This window comes from Trifolium pratense, linkage group LG1 (genome assembly GCF_020283565.1).
Source record: "Trifolium pratense cultivar HEN17-A07 linkage group LG1, ARS_RC_1.1, whole genome shotgun sequence".
In the NCBI taxonomy this organism is placed as follows: Eukaryota; Viridiplantae; Streptophyta; class Magnoliopsida; order Fabales; family Fabaceae; genus Trifolium; species Trifolium pratense.
In genome coordinates, this window is record NC_060059.1 from 44274221 (window position 1) to 44290762 (window position 16542).

General features: G+C 31.4%; 2 protein-coding genes across 4 annotated transcripts; one reads left to right on the forward strand and one right to left on the reverse strand.

The window, feature by feature from the left end:
• The first annotated feature begins 3186 nt into the window (after positions 1 to 3186).
• Positions 3187 to 8065, forward strand: LOC123922782. Of its 3 annotated transcripts, none has more exons than XM_045975479.1 (8): positions 3187 to 3697; positions 4870 to 5361; positions 5629 to 5788; positions 6085 to 6373; positions 6742 to 6814; positions 7021 to 7111; positions 7202 to 7281; positions 7596 to 8065. In XM_045975479.1, exons 1-8 carry the CDS (start codon positions 3617 to 3619, stop codon positions 7821 to 7823), a joined length of 1494 nt encoding a protein of 497 aa, XP_045831435.1. In that variant the 5' UTR covers positions 3187 to 3616; the 3' UTR covers positions 7824 to 8065. The 3 variants fall into 3 exon arrangements, with proteins under 3 accessions (XP_045831435.1, XP_045831430.1, XP_045831439.1); XM_045975483.1 differs by having other exon boundaries at positions 3387 to 3697; positions 7240 to 7281; XM_045975474.1 differs by having other exon boundaries at positions 3386 to 3697; positions 7021 to 7281.
• Positions 8066 to 11890: 3825 nt separating this feature from the next.
• On the reverse strand, positions 11891 to 14926 carry LOC123922808 (zinc finger protein JACKDAW-like). The gene is made up of 3 exons (XM_045975499.1): positions 14102 to 14926; positions 13401 to 13800; positions 11891 to 12998 (listed from the first exon to the last, which is right to left on the reverse strand). The coding sequence occupies exons 1-3, from the start codon at positions 14229 to 14231 to the stop codon at positions 12095 to 12097; spliced, it is 1434 nt and encodes a 477-aa protein (XP_045831455.1). The 5' UTR covers positions 14232 to 14926; the 3' UTR covers positions 11891 to 12094.
• Positions 14927 to 16542: the final 1616 nt, after the last annotated feature.

Here is a 16542-nt window from a genome sequence, read left to right on the forward strand (position 1 = left end):
GAAATTTGAGAGTGATCGAAAGAGATACAGCGATTTAGCATTTCTGAATTCTTGATAAATTGGAAAATTGAGGGAATTGAATTTTTTTTAGGGAAAAAGCCCCTCACGAAATGAAAAATAAGGAAATTTTTATCAGTAAATCCAGGGGGTTTCAAATCCCGCTAAAGAACAAAGTATTTTCTAAAAAATTCCTTTATAATTATAACACAATATAAATGGGGTTACACTAAACCTCCTCTAAAAAACGCTGCTATCCGACGGTTTTTTTAGTCTTTCTAGAAATCTAAGTGAATTATATGTCAAATCTATTACTAAATTAAAGGGTTAATAGTTGTTTACTCCCTGTAATATGAGCCTGTTTTGGTTTACACCCCTATAAAAAAAAATATTTTTGATTACCCCTCGCAATGTGAGTTAGTTTTGATTTACCCCTTCAGTAGGCAACTTGGCTTGTGACTTAAAATATTTAATTATTTGGCATGCCTATGTGTTTTTTTTTTTTTCATTTTGGATTAAAATAATTAGTGCCACATAGATAAATATTACCACCTAATTTAATTATTAATGTTTTTTGTACCAAATATATATATATATATATATATATATATATATATATATATATATATATATATTAATGTTTTTAAAAGAAAAATAAATAAATAAAAAATAAACGGGAGAGCTTTCGTCTTCCTCAAAACAACAGCACAAAATGGAACCAAAACACTCTTTCATCTTCTTCTTCTAACCATCAAACCCAAAATAGAAAATCAAGTTCATGAAAATTGGAGAACAGGGTCACTTGTTTTTTGTTTTTTTTTTTTTGCAAAAATTGGGTATCATTAAGGAGAACTTGACATAAATTGGGTATCTTCTTTCTACTTATGCTTTGTTTTTGCTCCGCGTCTTCCTCTCTCGTCTAGGTCACATGATTTATGCGATTTTTTTCTCTGCGTTTGTTCACGCTATTGTTCTGGGTTTGTTGCATGAGTATGTTGGATCTGATGCTTCTGGTGGTGGTTGTTATGGTAGTAGTGGTGGTGGGAGGAAACAGGGAGATTGGTATGGTGGTGGTGAGGAAGCTGAATTTGGATCTGGGTATGGTGGGAGGAAGGAGGAAAGTTGAAATTCCTGGCACGCAATGGACAGATGCTGTGACAGATGCTACAGCAATTGTCTAATGTATATAACGCAGCAGAATAACAGAATAATAAAGTGCAGAATAAAAAAGAACACAGTAGGTTTGTTAACCCAATTCAGTGTAAACACACTTACTCTCCCGTTTACACTTACCCAATTCAGATGCTCTGGGGATACTAATCCAGGAAGGAAATCCACTATTAGTAGTATTAATTCAGAGCTAAACTCTCCCGTTTACAACTCTTCACTTAATCACTACCCGTGCTAATTTCTACCTAGGAACTCCTAGATATGAGACCCCTCTCACTTCCTCTCGATCACACAACCTGTGATTTAAACTCAGTAACAAACCAATTGTGAAGTCACCCTTCAAAGACAAATCCTAACTCTATAATTCAAAGCTTAAGAGTAGGTTCACATAAACTAATAGCAACCCGTACTTAAAAGCTTAAGGTTACGATCACACACTACCTAACCTCCTTGCTTAAAAGCTTTGGAGTTAGTACACAAATTACAACTCAAACACAGTCCTAAACTTGCATCAATGTGATACAAGAAAGACTCACAATTAAAACACTCTAAACCCTAAAACTCACGCTTTGTAGAACACGGTTTAGATTACATGAATAAAACAACGTTCTAGGCCTTTGTATTTATAGCCTTGAATAATATTGGTCTTCAAGTTAAATCTTCAGAATATCTTGATTAAATCTTCAATGGTAGCTTGCAAGATTTGCTGGAAAAATAAATCTTCAATGACAGCTTGTAAAATTTGCTGGAAAAATAAATCTTCAACAAAATCTTCAGTCCCAAAAATATCTTTCTTTGAGAAAAGATTTACTCAAAAAAAAAAACTTTCTTTAATTAAAAGATTTGATGCAAAAATATTGAAACATATTTTTGTAACAAATCAAATAAACCGCCTTTTAATTTTCTTGCAATGGAAGACGCGTTTTGGCCAGCTGGATGATCACGAACTTTATTTGTAAATCAAATCTTCCAAAGATTCAAAAATAGAGTATAGTGCGCACAAGCTTCAGGAGACACATGTTGTACGGACATGCTACAACATCTTGGTCCAACAGTTGGCTATTGTTGTTTTTGCAAAATTGTAGCAAACATTCAAAACCCAACAAAAGTGATCACGAACAAAATTTTGAGTTGAAGATTTTAGGTTTTTAATTAGTTTTTGGTTTGAATTTTGGAAGATGAAGATTTTATCTTTCTATGTTTTGAATGATGAAGATACTAATGAAGTTGGACTTTGATTTTCTAGGTTTTCAATCTGTTTTTTTTTTTTTTTCAATTTATTTTCTTTTAAAAAATGAACATGTAATTAATTAGTCTACGTGGTTTTGATTAAATTAATCTAAAATGAAAAAAAAAAAACATATGCATGTCAAATCATCAAATATGTCCAGTCACAAGCCAAGTTGTCTACCGAGAGGGATAAATCAAAACTCACTCACATTGCGAGGAGGTAATCAAAAATTATATTTTTATAGGTGGTAAACCAAAACTAGCTCACATTACAGGGAGTAAAGAGCTATTAACCGTAAATTAAATCATATGGTCACAAACTAAATTTAGGATTCATTTCAAATTAAATCCGCAAGATGAAAACTTCCAACAACCAGAATCACTGAACAAACTTTGGCTTCTTTTTCTTGACCCCTATCTGAATTTGGCTTCATATGCCATCCAAAATATAGAATATGTATTTGGCTTCATCTTAATTAAGCACAATTAATAAATCATTTAAATTTTGTAGCATACATCCATACAATAAACATCACACTACCGTTCCCTTTTAAAAAACAACATAATGTTTGGATGGAGGTTAGCACGTCATTGTAGAGTAGCTGGATGAAAAAAAAAAATTTGAACATAGGAAATAAAAGTAGGTGACCTTGTTTGTTCACATTTATTATTCATATAAGAAAAGAATTTAGACGAGTTGGATTTCAAAATTTTAAAATTCAGAGAATAAAAAGTTTGAGTCAGATTCTAACCAATTAGACAAAAACTTCTTTTCCACTTGCTAATTTTATAATAAATATTATAAAGTTGGTGAAAAAAATTTTTGAAGCAAAATTGGTGAAATATAACAAGACAGCATTCTTTACTTATTTCTTAGGTACTTTGAGTCTTTGACTTCCAATTAAAATAAATAAATAAATAAATAAATAAAATAATAAGAGTGATGTTATAGCCACCCAAGTGCTAAACTATATGGTATATTTTTTTAAGCGTGACGTGTATTTTGTATTTATTTAAGAAAATATGAAACATGACTGCTTCATGCTATTATACCAACACAACTTGTTTCCATGGTGTCTCTCTTCTCTAGCAAATTTCCAGCTTCCATGATCAATGAAATATTAATTCATATTCCTTTTTTGCAAAATAATTATTTGTCTCAATTCATTTCATATTTGTCTTGCCTTTTGTTTTTGGTTTGGTGGGTTCCCCATTGACCATGGCAACTCAAGCTTCCAAGGATAATAATCACCAAGGAACTAGCACCATTGAAAATAAAGCTGATATTTCAATTCAAAAGGTTCTTTAGATTCTTCTATTCTTTTTCTTACTTTTGTACTATCACTTGTATATTTATTTATATAATTTATTTATCATTTTCAATTGAAGTTTTTTTTTCCTTCATGTATGCACTTATTTTTTTCTCTTTTGTTTACATATCACTTATCACAATAATCTCCCTTTGTAGAAAAGTTACGAATATGAATTTGTATTTTATTATAGATTTTAAGAATTTGCCCAGAAGAAAATAAGATGTTTTGAGAAGGTTATAAGCAATTGGGGGAATATATTTGTCACAAAAAAAATTTGTTTTATACTAAATACCCTTCAAAAATACTTTAAAAAATTTAGTGGTGATTCTCAATTCTCACCATATATTTCTAATCAATATAATAATATGCTTCAATTGTTCATAAGAAAATCATAATATCTTGTAAAGATATTTAGTGATATAGTGGTTGTGACTATAGATGATTGTGCTCCATTTCTGATTGTGAAAGCTCTAATGTTTTAGTGGATGCAAAATAATTGGTGATTTGTCTTATTCTGCCACATACAACGACACAAACATTAATATCATTCAAAAAACTCACATTACCTTATGCTCAATGTAACTACTTTGCATATTCTTTTTGCAGTAAAATTAGATCACAATCACATAGTATATGCATTAGAACTCCCAGCAAAAATTATGAAAACTTCCAACAATAGATGATTTCATTGAAGATACGTTCAATTGATTAAGGATTTATTTTGGATTAACTTATTTGAACTTATCTACTGACATAGACACTTGTGAGATTAATATTTTGAAAGAACTCATGGAAACAACTTCATAAAATATTTTTTGCTTATTTAATTTTCATAAGTTTTTCACTATAGTTTATAAAAATAACTTATAGCTTATATAAAAGCAATTTGATGACTTTATCCTATCCTTTATTATAGAATAGCTTAGGCATAAACACTCATGTATATGATAAGTGTTTATGCTATAAGTACTTAACTAAGCTGTTTATCCATAGTACTTACCTATAAGTACTTGAGTATCTTCCAACTAAAGTACTGTTTCTTAATATTTGTGTACTAATATATAAAGATCAATTACCTTGCAACTATCATTGTGTAAAACAATTTCCTTCTCTAATTTTAACAATGAATTTCATTCAAATTTTATGATTTTGAATATAGGGTATGACATCATTTGAAATAACAGAGGAAGTCCCAAGTGAACAACAAAGAACAAGGCAAAACCTTACCTTAGAGACACCAAAAAAAACTCATGAAGAAGCAAAAGAAGATTTTTTGAGAATAAACATACCACTAACTCCATCACCAAGAAAAGTGATATTTTCTCCTTGCACAAGTCCTGGTTATTTCATTCCAACCAATGAATCTCCTGGTCCCTCTCCTTCTAGTTCTAAAACTAGATCAACTCTTAAAAAAACACTTATTCCTAAACTCAGTTTTAAATTTAAGAACACAACTTCTGAGATTGAAAAAGCCGCTTTCCTTGCACTTGGAGGTTCGTCTGCAGTGCCACAAAAGAAGCCTTTTCTTTCGAGGACATTGTCGCGTATGAAATCTAGAGGGAGGAAAACATCTTCGTTACCGGTATCACCTGTTCCTCGTTCAACTCCAGTGTCTGTACATGGAGGGAAAGCTTTTCCAACAATGGCTAGTGTAAGTAACTTAGCAATAATTTTCAATGTTACATTGTAGTTAAAATCATTGGTTTAATAACTATGCACTGACAGTATAAATAAATTATTTTACACAATGTCTAATCAAATTTCACCATTGAATCTTATCATGTTATAGTAATATCTATATGATGAAATATGATTGAACGTCTGTTTAAAACGTTTTTACGATAAAATCATTATGCATTAAAACAAAATGTGGAACACTTGTTTGACTGTATCTAATTATGGTTAGCTCATTTTACAGGAGAAAGAACTGCAATTACCAATTCATCGTTCGCGATCTGTTCCTGCATTTACAGAAGATACTCCTGTAGGTGGCATGTTTCGTATAGTTCGGAACATACCGCAATTGAATGAGAAAATTGCCACCACATCATCTGCAGCATCTCCAACTAGTGAAAATGGTAAAAATGAATTGTGTTCTGTCACATATTTGAGTTGTTAATTTCCAAATTAGAAGTTAATCAGTTATTTGTGTAGGCCTCTCTCTCCCTCTCTCTCTTTTTTTTTTTTTTTTTTGGTTTGGTGGCCTAGTGGCTAAAAATTCCACCCTTAAGGTGGATAAGTGGGGTGTCTCGGGTTCGAACCTCGACCCCCCGCATATAAAATGCGATGTCCCTTACCAACTGAGCTAAGCTCACGGGGACTTTGTGTAGGCCTCTCTATATTTAAATAACCAACTTTTGCAACTATGATTCAGTGGAAACTGAGGATGAAGGTGAAGATATTCCAGAAGAAGAAGCTGTTTGTAGAATTTGTATGGTTGAATTGGGAGAAGGTGGTGATACTTTTAAATTGGAGTGTAGTTGTAAAGGTGAGCTTTCACTAGCACACAAAGAATGTGCAGTTAAATGGTTTAGTATTAAAGGTAATAGAACATGTGATGTGTGCAAACAAGAAGTTCAGAACTTACCTGTCACTCTTTTAAGACTTCATCAAGCTAACTTGCAATCTAGCAGAGGTCACTTAGATGAATCTTCTCAATACAGGCAAGGGAAAATCATTGATGTGGTTTAATTTTATTCTTTTGTTTTGAAGGTGACTTCCTATATTATTCAATAATGATTTTATGGTTCAATATTTTATATAGATTGAATAGGAAAATCGATTTTTGAAATTGTAAGATACCATCGAAAATTAGAAAATAATATCCAATCGAAAATAGTCATCCGTTAACTATTTTAAATCGATTTTCGAAAATGTATCTATCAAATCGAAAATTAGATACCATTTCGACCGATACTTAAATTTCAATGACCAATTTGCCTATTCCTCATTTTATATATTGTTTCATTGATAAACTTCTGGATAAGGATTGAACCAACAAGGCACACAAACTAAATCAATACTTATACAGGGTTTGGCAGGATGCCCCCATTCTTGTCATTGTCAACATGCTGGCATACTTTTGTTTTCTTGAGCAGCTTCTTGTAAGTTTAACTACTCTAATCTATGCCGTACTTACACTTCTCATTAAAGGTGTGTCTGATGTTGGACATTTGTCGGTGTCTGACACTTGTCAGTGCCAACGTGTCAATATTAATGTCGTGTCTAGTGTTTGTGTAATTAAGTTGATAAGACTCTAACACAATATCCCCCCTAACAAATATGAATTCCCCATGTTATTGATGGACAGGTTTCAAGTATGGGATCTGGTGCTATTGCCATGTCCCTCCCCTTTTCTTGTATACTTGGTCTTCTTGCAAGCATGACAGCTACAACCATGGGTGAGGCTTTGTTTCTACTTTCACTCATCTCACTGTACTTGAAGTTGAATTCCTCACAATTTACATTAATTCCTCCAAAAAATTTCTTAGTGAGGAGAAATCATGTTTGGATTTATGGAACCATGCAGTTTGTTTTGGTGGTTCTTGCTGGACATCTTCTCTATTCATTGGTAAGAAATTCTTTCCTGCAACCATATATAGCATTATTGTTGATTAGTCAAATATATCGAAAAGTAGCATTATTTTGGATTTCAAAATGCTGGTTTCAATTATATCGAAGAGAATTTGCATCATTAGTGTTGAGCGTCACACATTAGATGAGATATGATCTAATAAAAAATTTATAAGCACAAGATATCTCTGACTTACAAGCCAGATTTTTAGGGTTGAGTTAGGCGGCACGACTCAAATTTTTTAAGAATTACAATATTTCAAATATATGAATTATGTTTTAATATATTTATTTGAAATGGCACTATTACAGGCTCATATGGAAGCTGTTTTGGCAATCCTACTAGCTACATTTGCTGGATTTGGATCTGTAATGTGTGGAACATGTATACTTATGGATATCATGAAATGGAGGAGAAGATGGCTTGCTCAGTTGAATCAACAGAATGGAGGTTCCGAAGCAGTGGCTCCGCCTGATCAATCATCTGCAGCGACCCATCAAACTCAAATTGATCCTCAACAGAATGAGTTGACAGCATAATATTTTTTCACAATTTCTTGAATGCTGGCATCATTAAGATCTGATGTCTTACTTACATAAAGTTGGTATTGTATAGACAACTTTGAGCACGTTGCTTTCTTGTATGCCATTGTAGATTTAGGAACAGAAATTTTCATGTGTGCAGAATCTCTCATCAGAAACAAAGAAAGTTGATATTTGTATACATAGCAGATTGCCGGGTCACCGGTCATATGTATGTATATTTTTTTTTTAACTGCAAAGGAATTATTTCATCAATAAAAATGGTGAAACCGAGTATAAGACGTACTAAACCCACCAAAAATGATAAAGTACAAGTAGTACTCACAACATCCAAATGACAACACTAACAAGCATTATCTAAGCATACAATCCACCGGGTTCGAGTCTCACTCATAAAACATACAAGAAGCACCCACTTTCTTCGAAAATAACCATTGCCAAGAAAATCTTTTAATGTAATCCACCACTTCCGAGATCGAATCTTGCTTATCAGCAAAAATTGCATCGTTCTTTGTCTTCCAAAGCGAGGAAAACCTTGATTTGGTATGATGTACAATTTTAAATCTCTAAAATGAGTAAAGTGTTAAGTGAGATGATCAATATGGTGATTATAACAACCTCATAATTTGTTATGATGTACATATATCTATCTTTGATTTATTAATTAATGGTTCATATTACTAACTTTACATTCTAAAGTGAATCACTCACTTTAGAAGGAATCAGATCCATGATGTACCTATAATATATATATATATATATTTAATTTATTAATTTTTATTATTTTATGGCAAATATAATAGTACACAGATTACATTGGGATAATTTAACTCAGCTACAAGAAATTTTTTTTTTTGCAAAGACAAAATTGTAAATTCAAGAGATATAAAAGAAATACGGGGTCGGAAGAGAAAACATTGAAGCACAATATAGAGGGGCCTAGATTTTTGTTGGTGATTTTAATGTTGGCAAGGCAAGGCAATGACAACATGGGCCACAACATGTCAAGGCCATTCCCACCTCTCTTTCTTTCTTATTTCTTTTTTATTTTTTTCTCTATAATAATTGTGATTTATATTACTTCTATTATTTCTATTATTTTTTTAAAAAAATTCACAACAAGTCCAAACTTCAAAGAGATTGCTATGCCCTCAAAAAGCTGGTTATGACAAACTAAAAAGATGAAATTAAATTAGGCAATGAAAAAGGTTTTGCCATTTGTTTAGGCTTACGAGCTTTCTTTTTGTGCATTATTCAAGAACAATCTTTTTGTACATTTTCAAGAATTCTGTTGCTGCTCCCTTTGTACAGGGCCTACTCTTAGGCTTTGTTTGGTTTGAAAAATAAAAATTAAAAGAAAATTCGGAAACCAAACACATCATTAAGTACAATACGCATCGGTTCAAGGACAAATTCCATTGAAATAATGTATACTACCTCCGTCTAAAAAATATTAATAAAATTTCTTTGACAAAAATATAAGAATTAAGAATAGTGATTTTTTTATAGTATTAAATTTGTTAACGAATATACATTATTTTTACAAAATTATCCTTTAATTATTAAAAGAGACAATTGTGATATTTCATTTCTCTCCAATTAATTAAATATTTTTGTAAAAATTGTCCCCATGAGCTTAGCTCAGTTGGTAGGGACATCACACTATATGTGTATGAGCCTGAGTTCGAACCCGAACACTTCATTTATTCACCTCTAAGGTGGATTTTCTAGCCACTAGGCTAGTTCACAAAAATTGTAAAAATTTAATTAATACAACTTTTTAAAGTGTCTTATAAAATGAGATATCAAAATTTTGAAAAAATATCTTATATATTATTGGGATGGAGTAAAATTTACATTAAACATAATATCTTTTATATTTTATTTTTTTTTTAGATAAATTAAGAGTATTCAGATATCAAAGATATTTCAACTAAGTTAAGATATCTAAACCCCCTCACCCTATGCCTATATTTTAAAAATATTAACTATACATATTTCAAGATAATTATACTACATTTATTTTATCCGATATTAGTTACCATTTTTCTTATGAGAAAGTATTAGATAGGCACAACTAGTTAGGCACAAATTGTAGGCACACTCACACAAATCAAAAAAAAAAAAAGCTTATAAAAAAAAACACAAATAAAAAAAATAAAAGAAAATTAAATTTATCACATCAATTTATATCCCTTTAATTATTTTATCTTTAATTTTTTTTACTTGATGTGAGTGTATCTAACATTTCTCATTTGTATTTGTTCATATATAAGTATTTTCCTTTTGTTATACTCCAGCATAACCGAAGTAGTATAAAATATTGAGAGAAAATAGGATTTGCATTGTTTTGGAGAATTATTCTTATATTATCAAGTGACTAAATTATAAGTATTGTAAACGATAAAAAAAATAATGTGAGTGTGTATATAATCAAGTGACAATAAAAGTTTTGCTCGATCTTGAGACATTGATCTCAACTTGAATTGGAAGCAGTCAAGGACACAGTTTACAGTTAGTGCATGTGCAGCAAAACCACGAAGCTGTCTGTGATGTGATCATGTAATGAAATATCAATCGCTATTCGACGATCCATTTAATTGGGGAGTCAAATTAACAAATCGTGAATAGACTAGTTGTAAAAAATAATCTAACTGCTTGAAGGAAGTAAAGTAAGGGAACTACTTTCACTGTTTAACCCTTGGTAGCTTGAGTTTTTCACTTTCTCATACTTACTTATTTTACTACTACTAGGCTAATCAGTCAGGGTCTACCACAATGCCTACTCTGTCACCTAGATTCTTCCTACATTACAACTACTGCTGCTCTTCTTCAACATCACAACCAAACCATAATAGAACAACAACTTATCCAAAGGAATCAAATTGGATTATCCTTCCCAATAAATAGCTAGCTTTTCCTAACAATAATTTTGGAGTCAACATGGAAATTATTCCTTGAAATTGTTTAATGTTAATGTAGCTAGGATCAATGTGCAATGTATCATAGATTTAATGACAGAAATTAACTTAGGGATCATTTTGAATGAAATTATACAATTTTGATGATTTATTTGCAACTTTGCAAGTTGATGGACATTTTAATTCATCGATGCTTAAAATTTTGAGGCCAATTTGTCAATTCACTCAAATAACAGTATTAAAATATTAATTTCCAAAATACTTACTATCTTGAAAATGATAAAAGTTAGTTTTTTTGTTTATAATTTGTGATATGAAAAAGTGATTTTTTTTTACTTATAATATGGGATGGAGGGAGTATTTTCTAAATAATTTTATTTTTCATTAAGTAGTCTAATGACTAAACTTACAAGCCGGTTTTGTAATGATGAGTTAAACTCAATACTCAATTTTAAAAATGTGGTAGCCAAAGGTGAGTAAGTCCATATTATGAATCAAATGCATTAGATTTTTAATAAATCTAAAAAGTAAATTTCTCATATAATAGTAGTAACATATTTGACACGGTCACAATTTGAGTTGTTTTGATTTGGCACAGCAAAAGCAACCCACATTTAAGAAGAAATCAATTAAGTTCAAATTACAAAATTAAAATGTGGGTTTTCAATTTTGATAAGATAATTCATATTAGGAATGAACTATTTGATTGAAGATAATTTCATGCATCCAATTCTCAATTATTCTAGGTAATATGTACTTCTTACTTTTGAGAGAAGTGAATTTCTTCGCAGTCAACCGGTAACTACAATATGATCTCAATTTTCCAATCTATTATAATAATTTATATTCATTTATTAAGCTCTAAATCTCACTATAAGTTGTTTTACTTTTACCGCTAAATTCCCAAGATTATACTTTCTCTGGTCCTAAATATAACAGAAAGTTTATTTTTTAGATTCATTGTGAATCTAATGTATTTAGTCCATATTATGAATTAAATGCATTAAATTTTTAATAAATCTAAAAAGTAGATTTTCTCTCATATTTTTATTTTTAAGACAGTAGGAATTATTTTATATCTCATGGATCGATATTCCCTTCTTTCAAGGAAGAGAATCCAAATTAAAAACGATACTAACAAGGTTAAGACACAAGATAAAACAACATTAACAATTTAAGAAAACTTGCATGACTTGGTTTGTTCACTATTCTTACGAGCTGTCTCCAAATACATGCAAATGTGGGTCCCCAAATCCCCACACGCACCCTTCTAAACCGTTCAATATATCCCTCACAACCAAACACCAAAAAACTTTGATGAATTTCCCAATAAACCCTTTCACTGATTTAATTTCCTGTGTATTGCATAGAAGCAAATTTTGCTAGCTCTTGAGGTAGAAACTGTGGAGGAGGACCACTTCTTCCACTCACACCAAGAAAATCTCTTGTCAAGTTACTATTTTGACCTTGTTCCATAGAGTTTGAAGAAGTACTAACACCATGATGCAAAATATTCAATTTTCCTTGTTCACTTTGTTGTCCATGCATCAAAAAATGATCAAAACTATTATTTGATGAAGACGGTGATGTCATTACTCCAAAACTAGCACTAAAAATAGAAGGGTTGTTATTATTATTATTAGTAGTAGCAGCAGCACCATTATTGCTTTTAGTTGAACCCATTTGAGCTGCTTTTTGCAGAAGAGCAGTTGCTGACATTGGTGTAGCAGAAACAGAAACAGAAACAGAACCAGATGGTGCAGTCTTTGATTGAGAAAGATTTGCAGCAGATGTTGAATTTGCACCAAAATTAGACAACATTGATGATGATGATGATGATGATGAAGAAGAAGAAATCAAGGCATTATTGTTGTTATTGGTATTTCCCATTTGAACAATCTCAGATAAACATGAAGAACCAAAAAGGGAATTATTGTTAGAACTTTGTCCCATTTCATGATTCCCCTGGTTCAACCAGAGTGATAAACTTGGTCTTTGTTGATCCATCATCAACAAATTGTTGTTGAAATCTACATGAAATCCATGATTTGAACCATATTGTGGATATGGAATTCCACCTATGTTTTGAAATATTCCATGTTGTGAATGTGAATGTGAACCCATCATAGAACCACTACATTCTTCATTCTTGAAATTTAGATTTGTTGTTGGAATTGGAACTGAACTTATCCTTGCACTCTCTTCTGCCAATGCATCACAAAAAGCTCTGTGTGTAATGAAACTATCTTTCCTGTTCAAAATTCAACCAAATTACATTAATTACTTCATACCATGATTTTAATTAATTTGCCGTTACGCAACTTACGCTTCAAACTTTTATACTGCAAAAATAATGTGGCGGATGCAGTTGAAATTGCGGCTACAATTGCGGTTGCAAACTGCAATTTAAAATCATCCTTCAAACACCCCCCTTAAGTTAAAACTTAATTAAATCCAGACTCAAAAATATAGTCCATTGAAGAAAGCATTAAATTTGAACCTAACACTACACACATGATTGGGAAAAAAAAAAATACCTCGTACATGTCACAAATATGAATAAATTAAAGAAGCATTTATTGATTTAACAGAAACAAAAGATTGGTGAATAAAAGGAGAGTATATAGTATTAATTATTATTTATATTTTATACCTTGAGAAGAGGGTGCCACAGTCACATTTGTATTCTCTTGTACCACAAGTTTTTGTGTGAGCTTTCCAATCAGATTGGACTGCATATTTCTTAGAACATTTTTCACATTTCCACTTCTTTTCACCATGCTTTCTACTAAAGTGCTTTTTTATACCTGTGAGGTCACCAAGTGCTCTTGAAGGGTCATGGTGGACACAAGTCTTCTCTGGACAGATGTAAACTTTCTTCTTAATAACATCTTTGTTTGATCTCTGCCTAAGCTTCCATGGAAGGTTGTGTCCTCTTCTGTGAAGTTGAAGGTTTTGATCTCTTTGGAAACCTTTGTTGCATATTTCACAGATGAATCTGTTTGTTGCCATGAGGGTCTTTGGTGACAGAGCAATGACCTCGGCATCTGGATCTGTATAATGAAATTTTTCATAACCAATTTGAAATATAAAAAGAGAAAGTTACAAATTGAGAATCATAGAAAGAAAAGATAATTTAGTATGTTCAATGAGTTTAGGGAAATTAGAGTGACATCGTGATTTTGTCAAAATCATAGAGCGGACAGCTCACTGTTTTAAATTATGATGCGCATTAGCAATTGCAGCTGCAGTATTGTTGATGCGGTGAGCTCCACAAACGCATCAAAAGAAGATCCAAAGTTAAAAGAGAGAGAATAGAAAGTAGAAAGAATTTGTGTAATGAACAATGAATACCTGGTGTTCCTGGAAGATTTCTCTTCTTCTTGGGGACAGGAGGAGTATTAGGTTTAGGGTTAGGGTTTGTGTTTTGCTCTTGAGTACTAAACACTCCAAGTGAAAAAGGGTCATTGGGAATCATTTGCATATTGGAAAAGAAAAGCGAAAAGAAGCTATATAGTAATATAGGTTGTGGTGGAAGTTAGCTATGAAAGTAAGAGTAAGAGATAAGAAGAAGAAAACCACTAAGTTTCAAAGGTTTTTATTATCTTCAGTCAGTACAAGGAAGAAAACAATGGTTTTGGAGTAGCAAAAGCCAAGAAAGTGAACATAAATTCTTTTGGATGGTACCCAAAATTCTTTAAAGAGAGAGTTGAGTTGTTGGCTATGTTTATGGTTCTGCCAAAAGACAAGAAAAAGCCATAAACAAAACTTGAATGAAACCAAAAATATTTAAAGCCTGAAAAAGAAACTATATAATACTAATTCAAAGAGCTTCCAAGTTGTGATATCTACTTTCTTGTTTGTTTGATGATTTTCATTTTCTGAGAGAAGATAATAAAACCAAAAGCATAGCTATATAATCAACATATAATAACATATTACTACTACTATTCTCTCTCTATCTCTTGCTGTTTTGGTCTTTTGGAGTAGTCTCTTTCTCATCTTATTATTTGCTTGTATCTTCAAAGAAGGTGAGCCATATATTTAGATGGGCCACCACAAGCACACATACATACACATTCTCTCACTCTCTCTCACTCTCTCATAGTCATACACGACACACAAAAACAGACACAGGTCACACGCACAATGTTGTGGAATAGTGTGTTTTGTGTTTGTGCCTTTGTTTTTCCTTTTTGTTTTTGCCTAGTAAAACCAGATATTTGAATGTGTTGAGTCTTTGGAGAATAAATAACAATAATATTTGAAGCACAAACCCCAATTATATATATATATATATATATATATATATATATATATATATATATATATTAAAATTCACTTAAAAAGCTGATTTCTTTTTTCTTATTGAAAAGGCTATTCAAGTACTACTATACCTTTTCATAGAAGTGAATAAATTATAATATTTTGATTAAGGGTCATGTTAACATGTGCACAAAAGGCACATGTTAAGGTTCTAAATATAGAAAATTGCATTTATTATTAGAAAAGTATTTAATGTTTAAGAAGTTAAATACACATATTTCAATATATTATTTCTACTTTTGCTTCCTTAACATGTGCCTTTGGTGCACATGTTAACATTTTCGTTTGATTAAAATCTCTCGAGAGCTAAAATCTAGATCTAGTACTACTACTACTACTAGTAGACTATTAGATATAGTGGAAAATTGGAACTACCCAATTGTAAGTTTCTATTTTATTTTATGACAAATATATTATATAGATAGATTATAATCATAAAAAAGAGAATAACAATAGAAGGAAAATAATAAAAGTATAAAGAATACATGTACTTAATTAGAAGGGAAATAAAAGAAAAAAATACAAGACCTAAAAGACAAACAACCAACACACAACTAGGATGTGGAACCACAACAACTACACGAGACCTAGCCTATTACAACCAAATGGATGGTTTTGGATTTGATTGAATTGTTAGATAATAGTAATTATATTATTATGTAAGGGTAGTGTGGTCTTTTCAAATCTTTAGTTTATATACTCTATTGTATCTCATTTGTTTCTAAGTTTTGTTATTCTACTGCACCTTAAGTTTAAGGGTCTTTCTCTTTCTCTATGTTTCTATATGTTCAATCTTGTTAACATGGTATCAAAGAGCTTGGTTTGATTTTGGAAACAACGTGGTCCAGCGACTTTGCAAGTTTGTAGTAGCGATTTTGCTTGATTAATTTTGTTTTGCAATTTGAATTGGAAGATCCTTTTGGAACGGTGCCGCCTCACTTGATCCGATTTCATTAGTAATTGGTATGATGCCTTTTTTGATTTGCTTTCACTCTTCGTCCATTCCTTTTGATTGTGATTGGTGACAAATTGAAAACAAATTATATAATTTTGTTGAACGGTGGAGTGGAACAATTGAGAAATTGGATTAGGCCTCTGCAAATTGTTTTGGTTGATCAACAATTAAAGGTTGGTACAATCAGTTGGAAGTCAATTTGTATAAAGTTGTTTGCAATTTGTTGGTGACCACCGATTCCATTCGGTTATATCTGCATAATTTGTTAATGAGTATAGTTAAAAGGGGCACTTGAAGTATAACTAGTGGTATATGATTCATTGGATTCTTGGATTTATCATTGTGGATACTTGGTTGGACTTTTAGTATTCTGGATATTTGGTTGGATTTTTCGGTGATTGATTTATTGTTGGTGGATTCATCTGAGTGTTTGATATGGCTATGACTCATTCTTTGGTTGCTCCTCTCCCTATTAGTTCTGGTATTGATTGTGTATATCCATATTAGACTACTT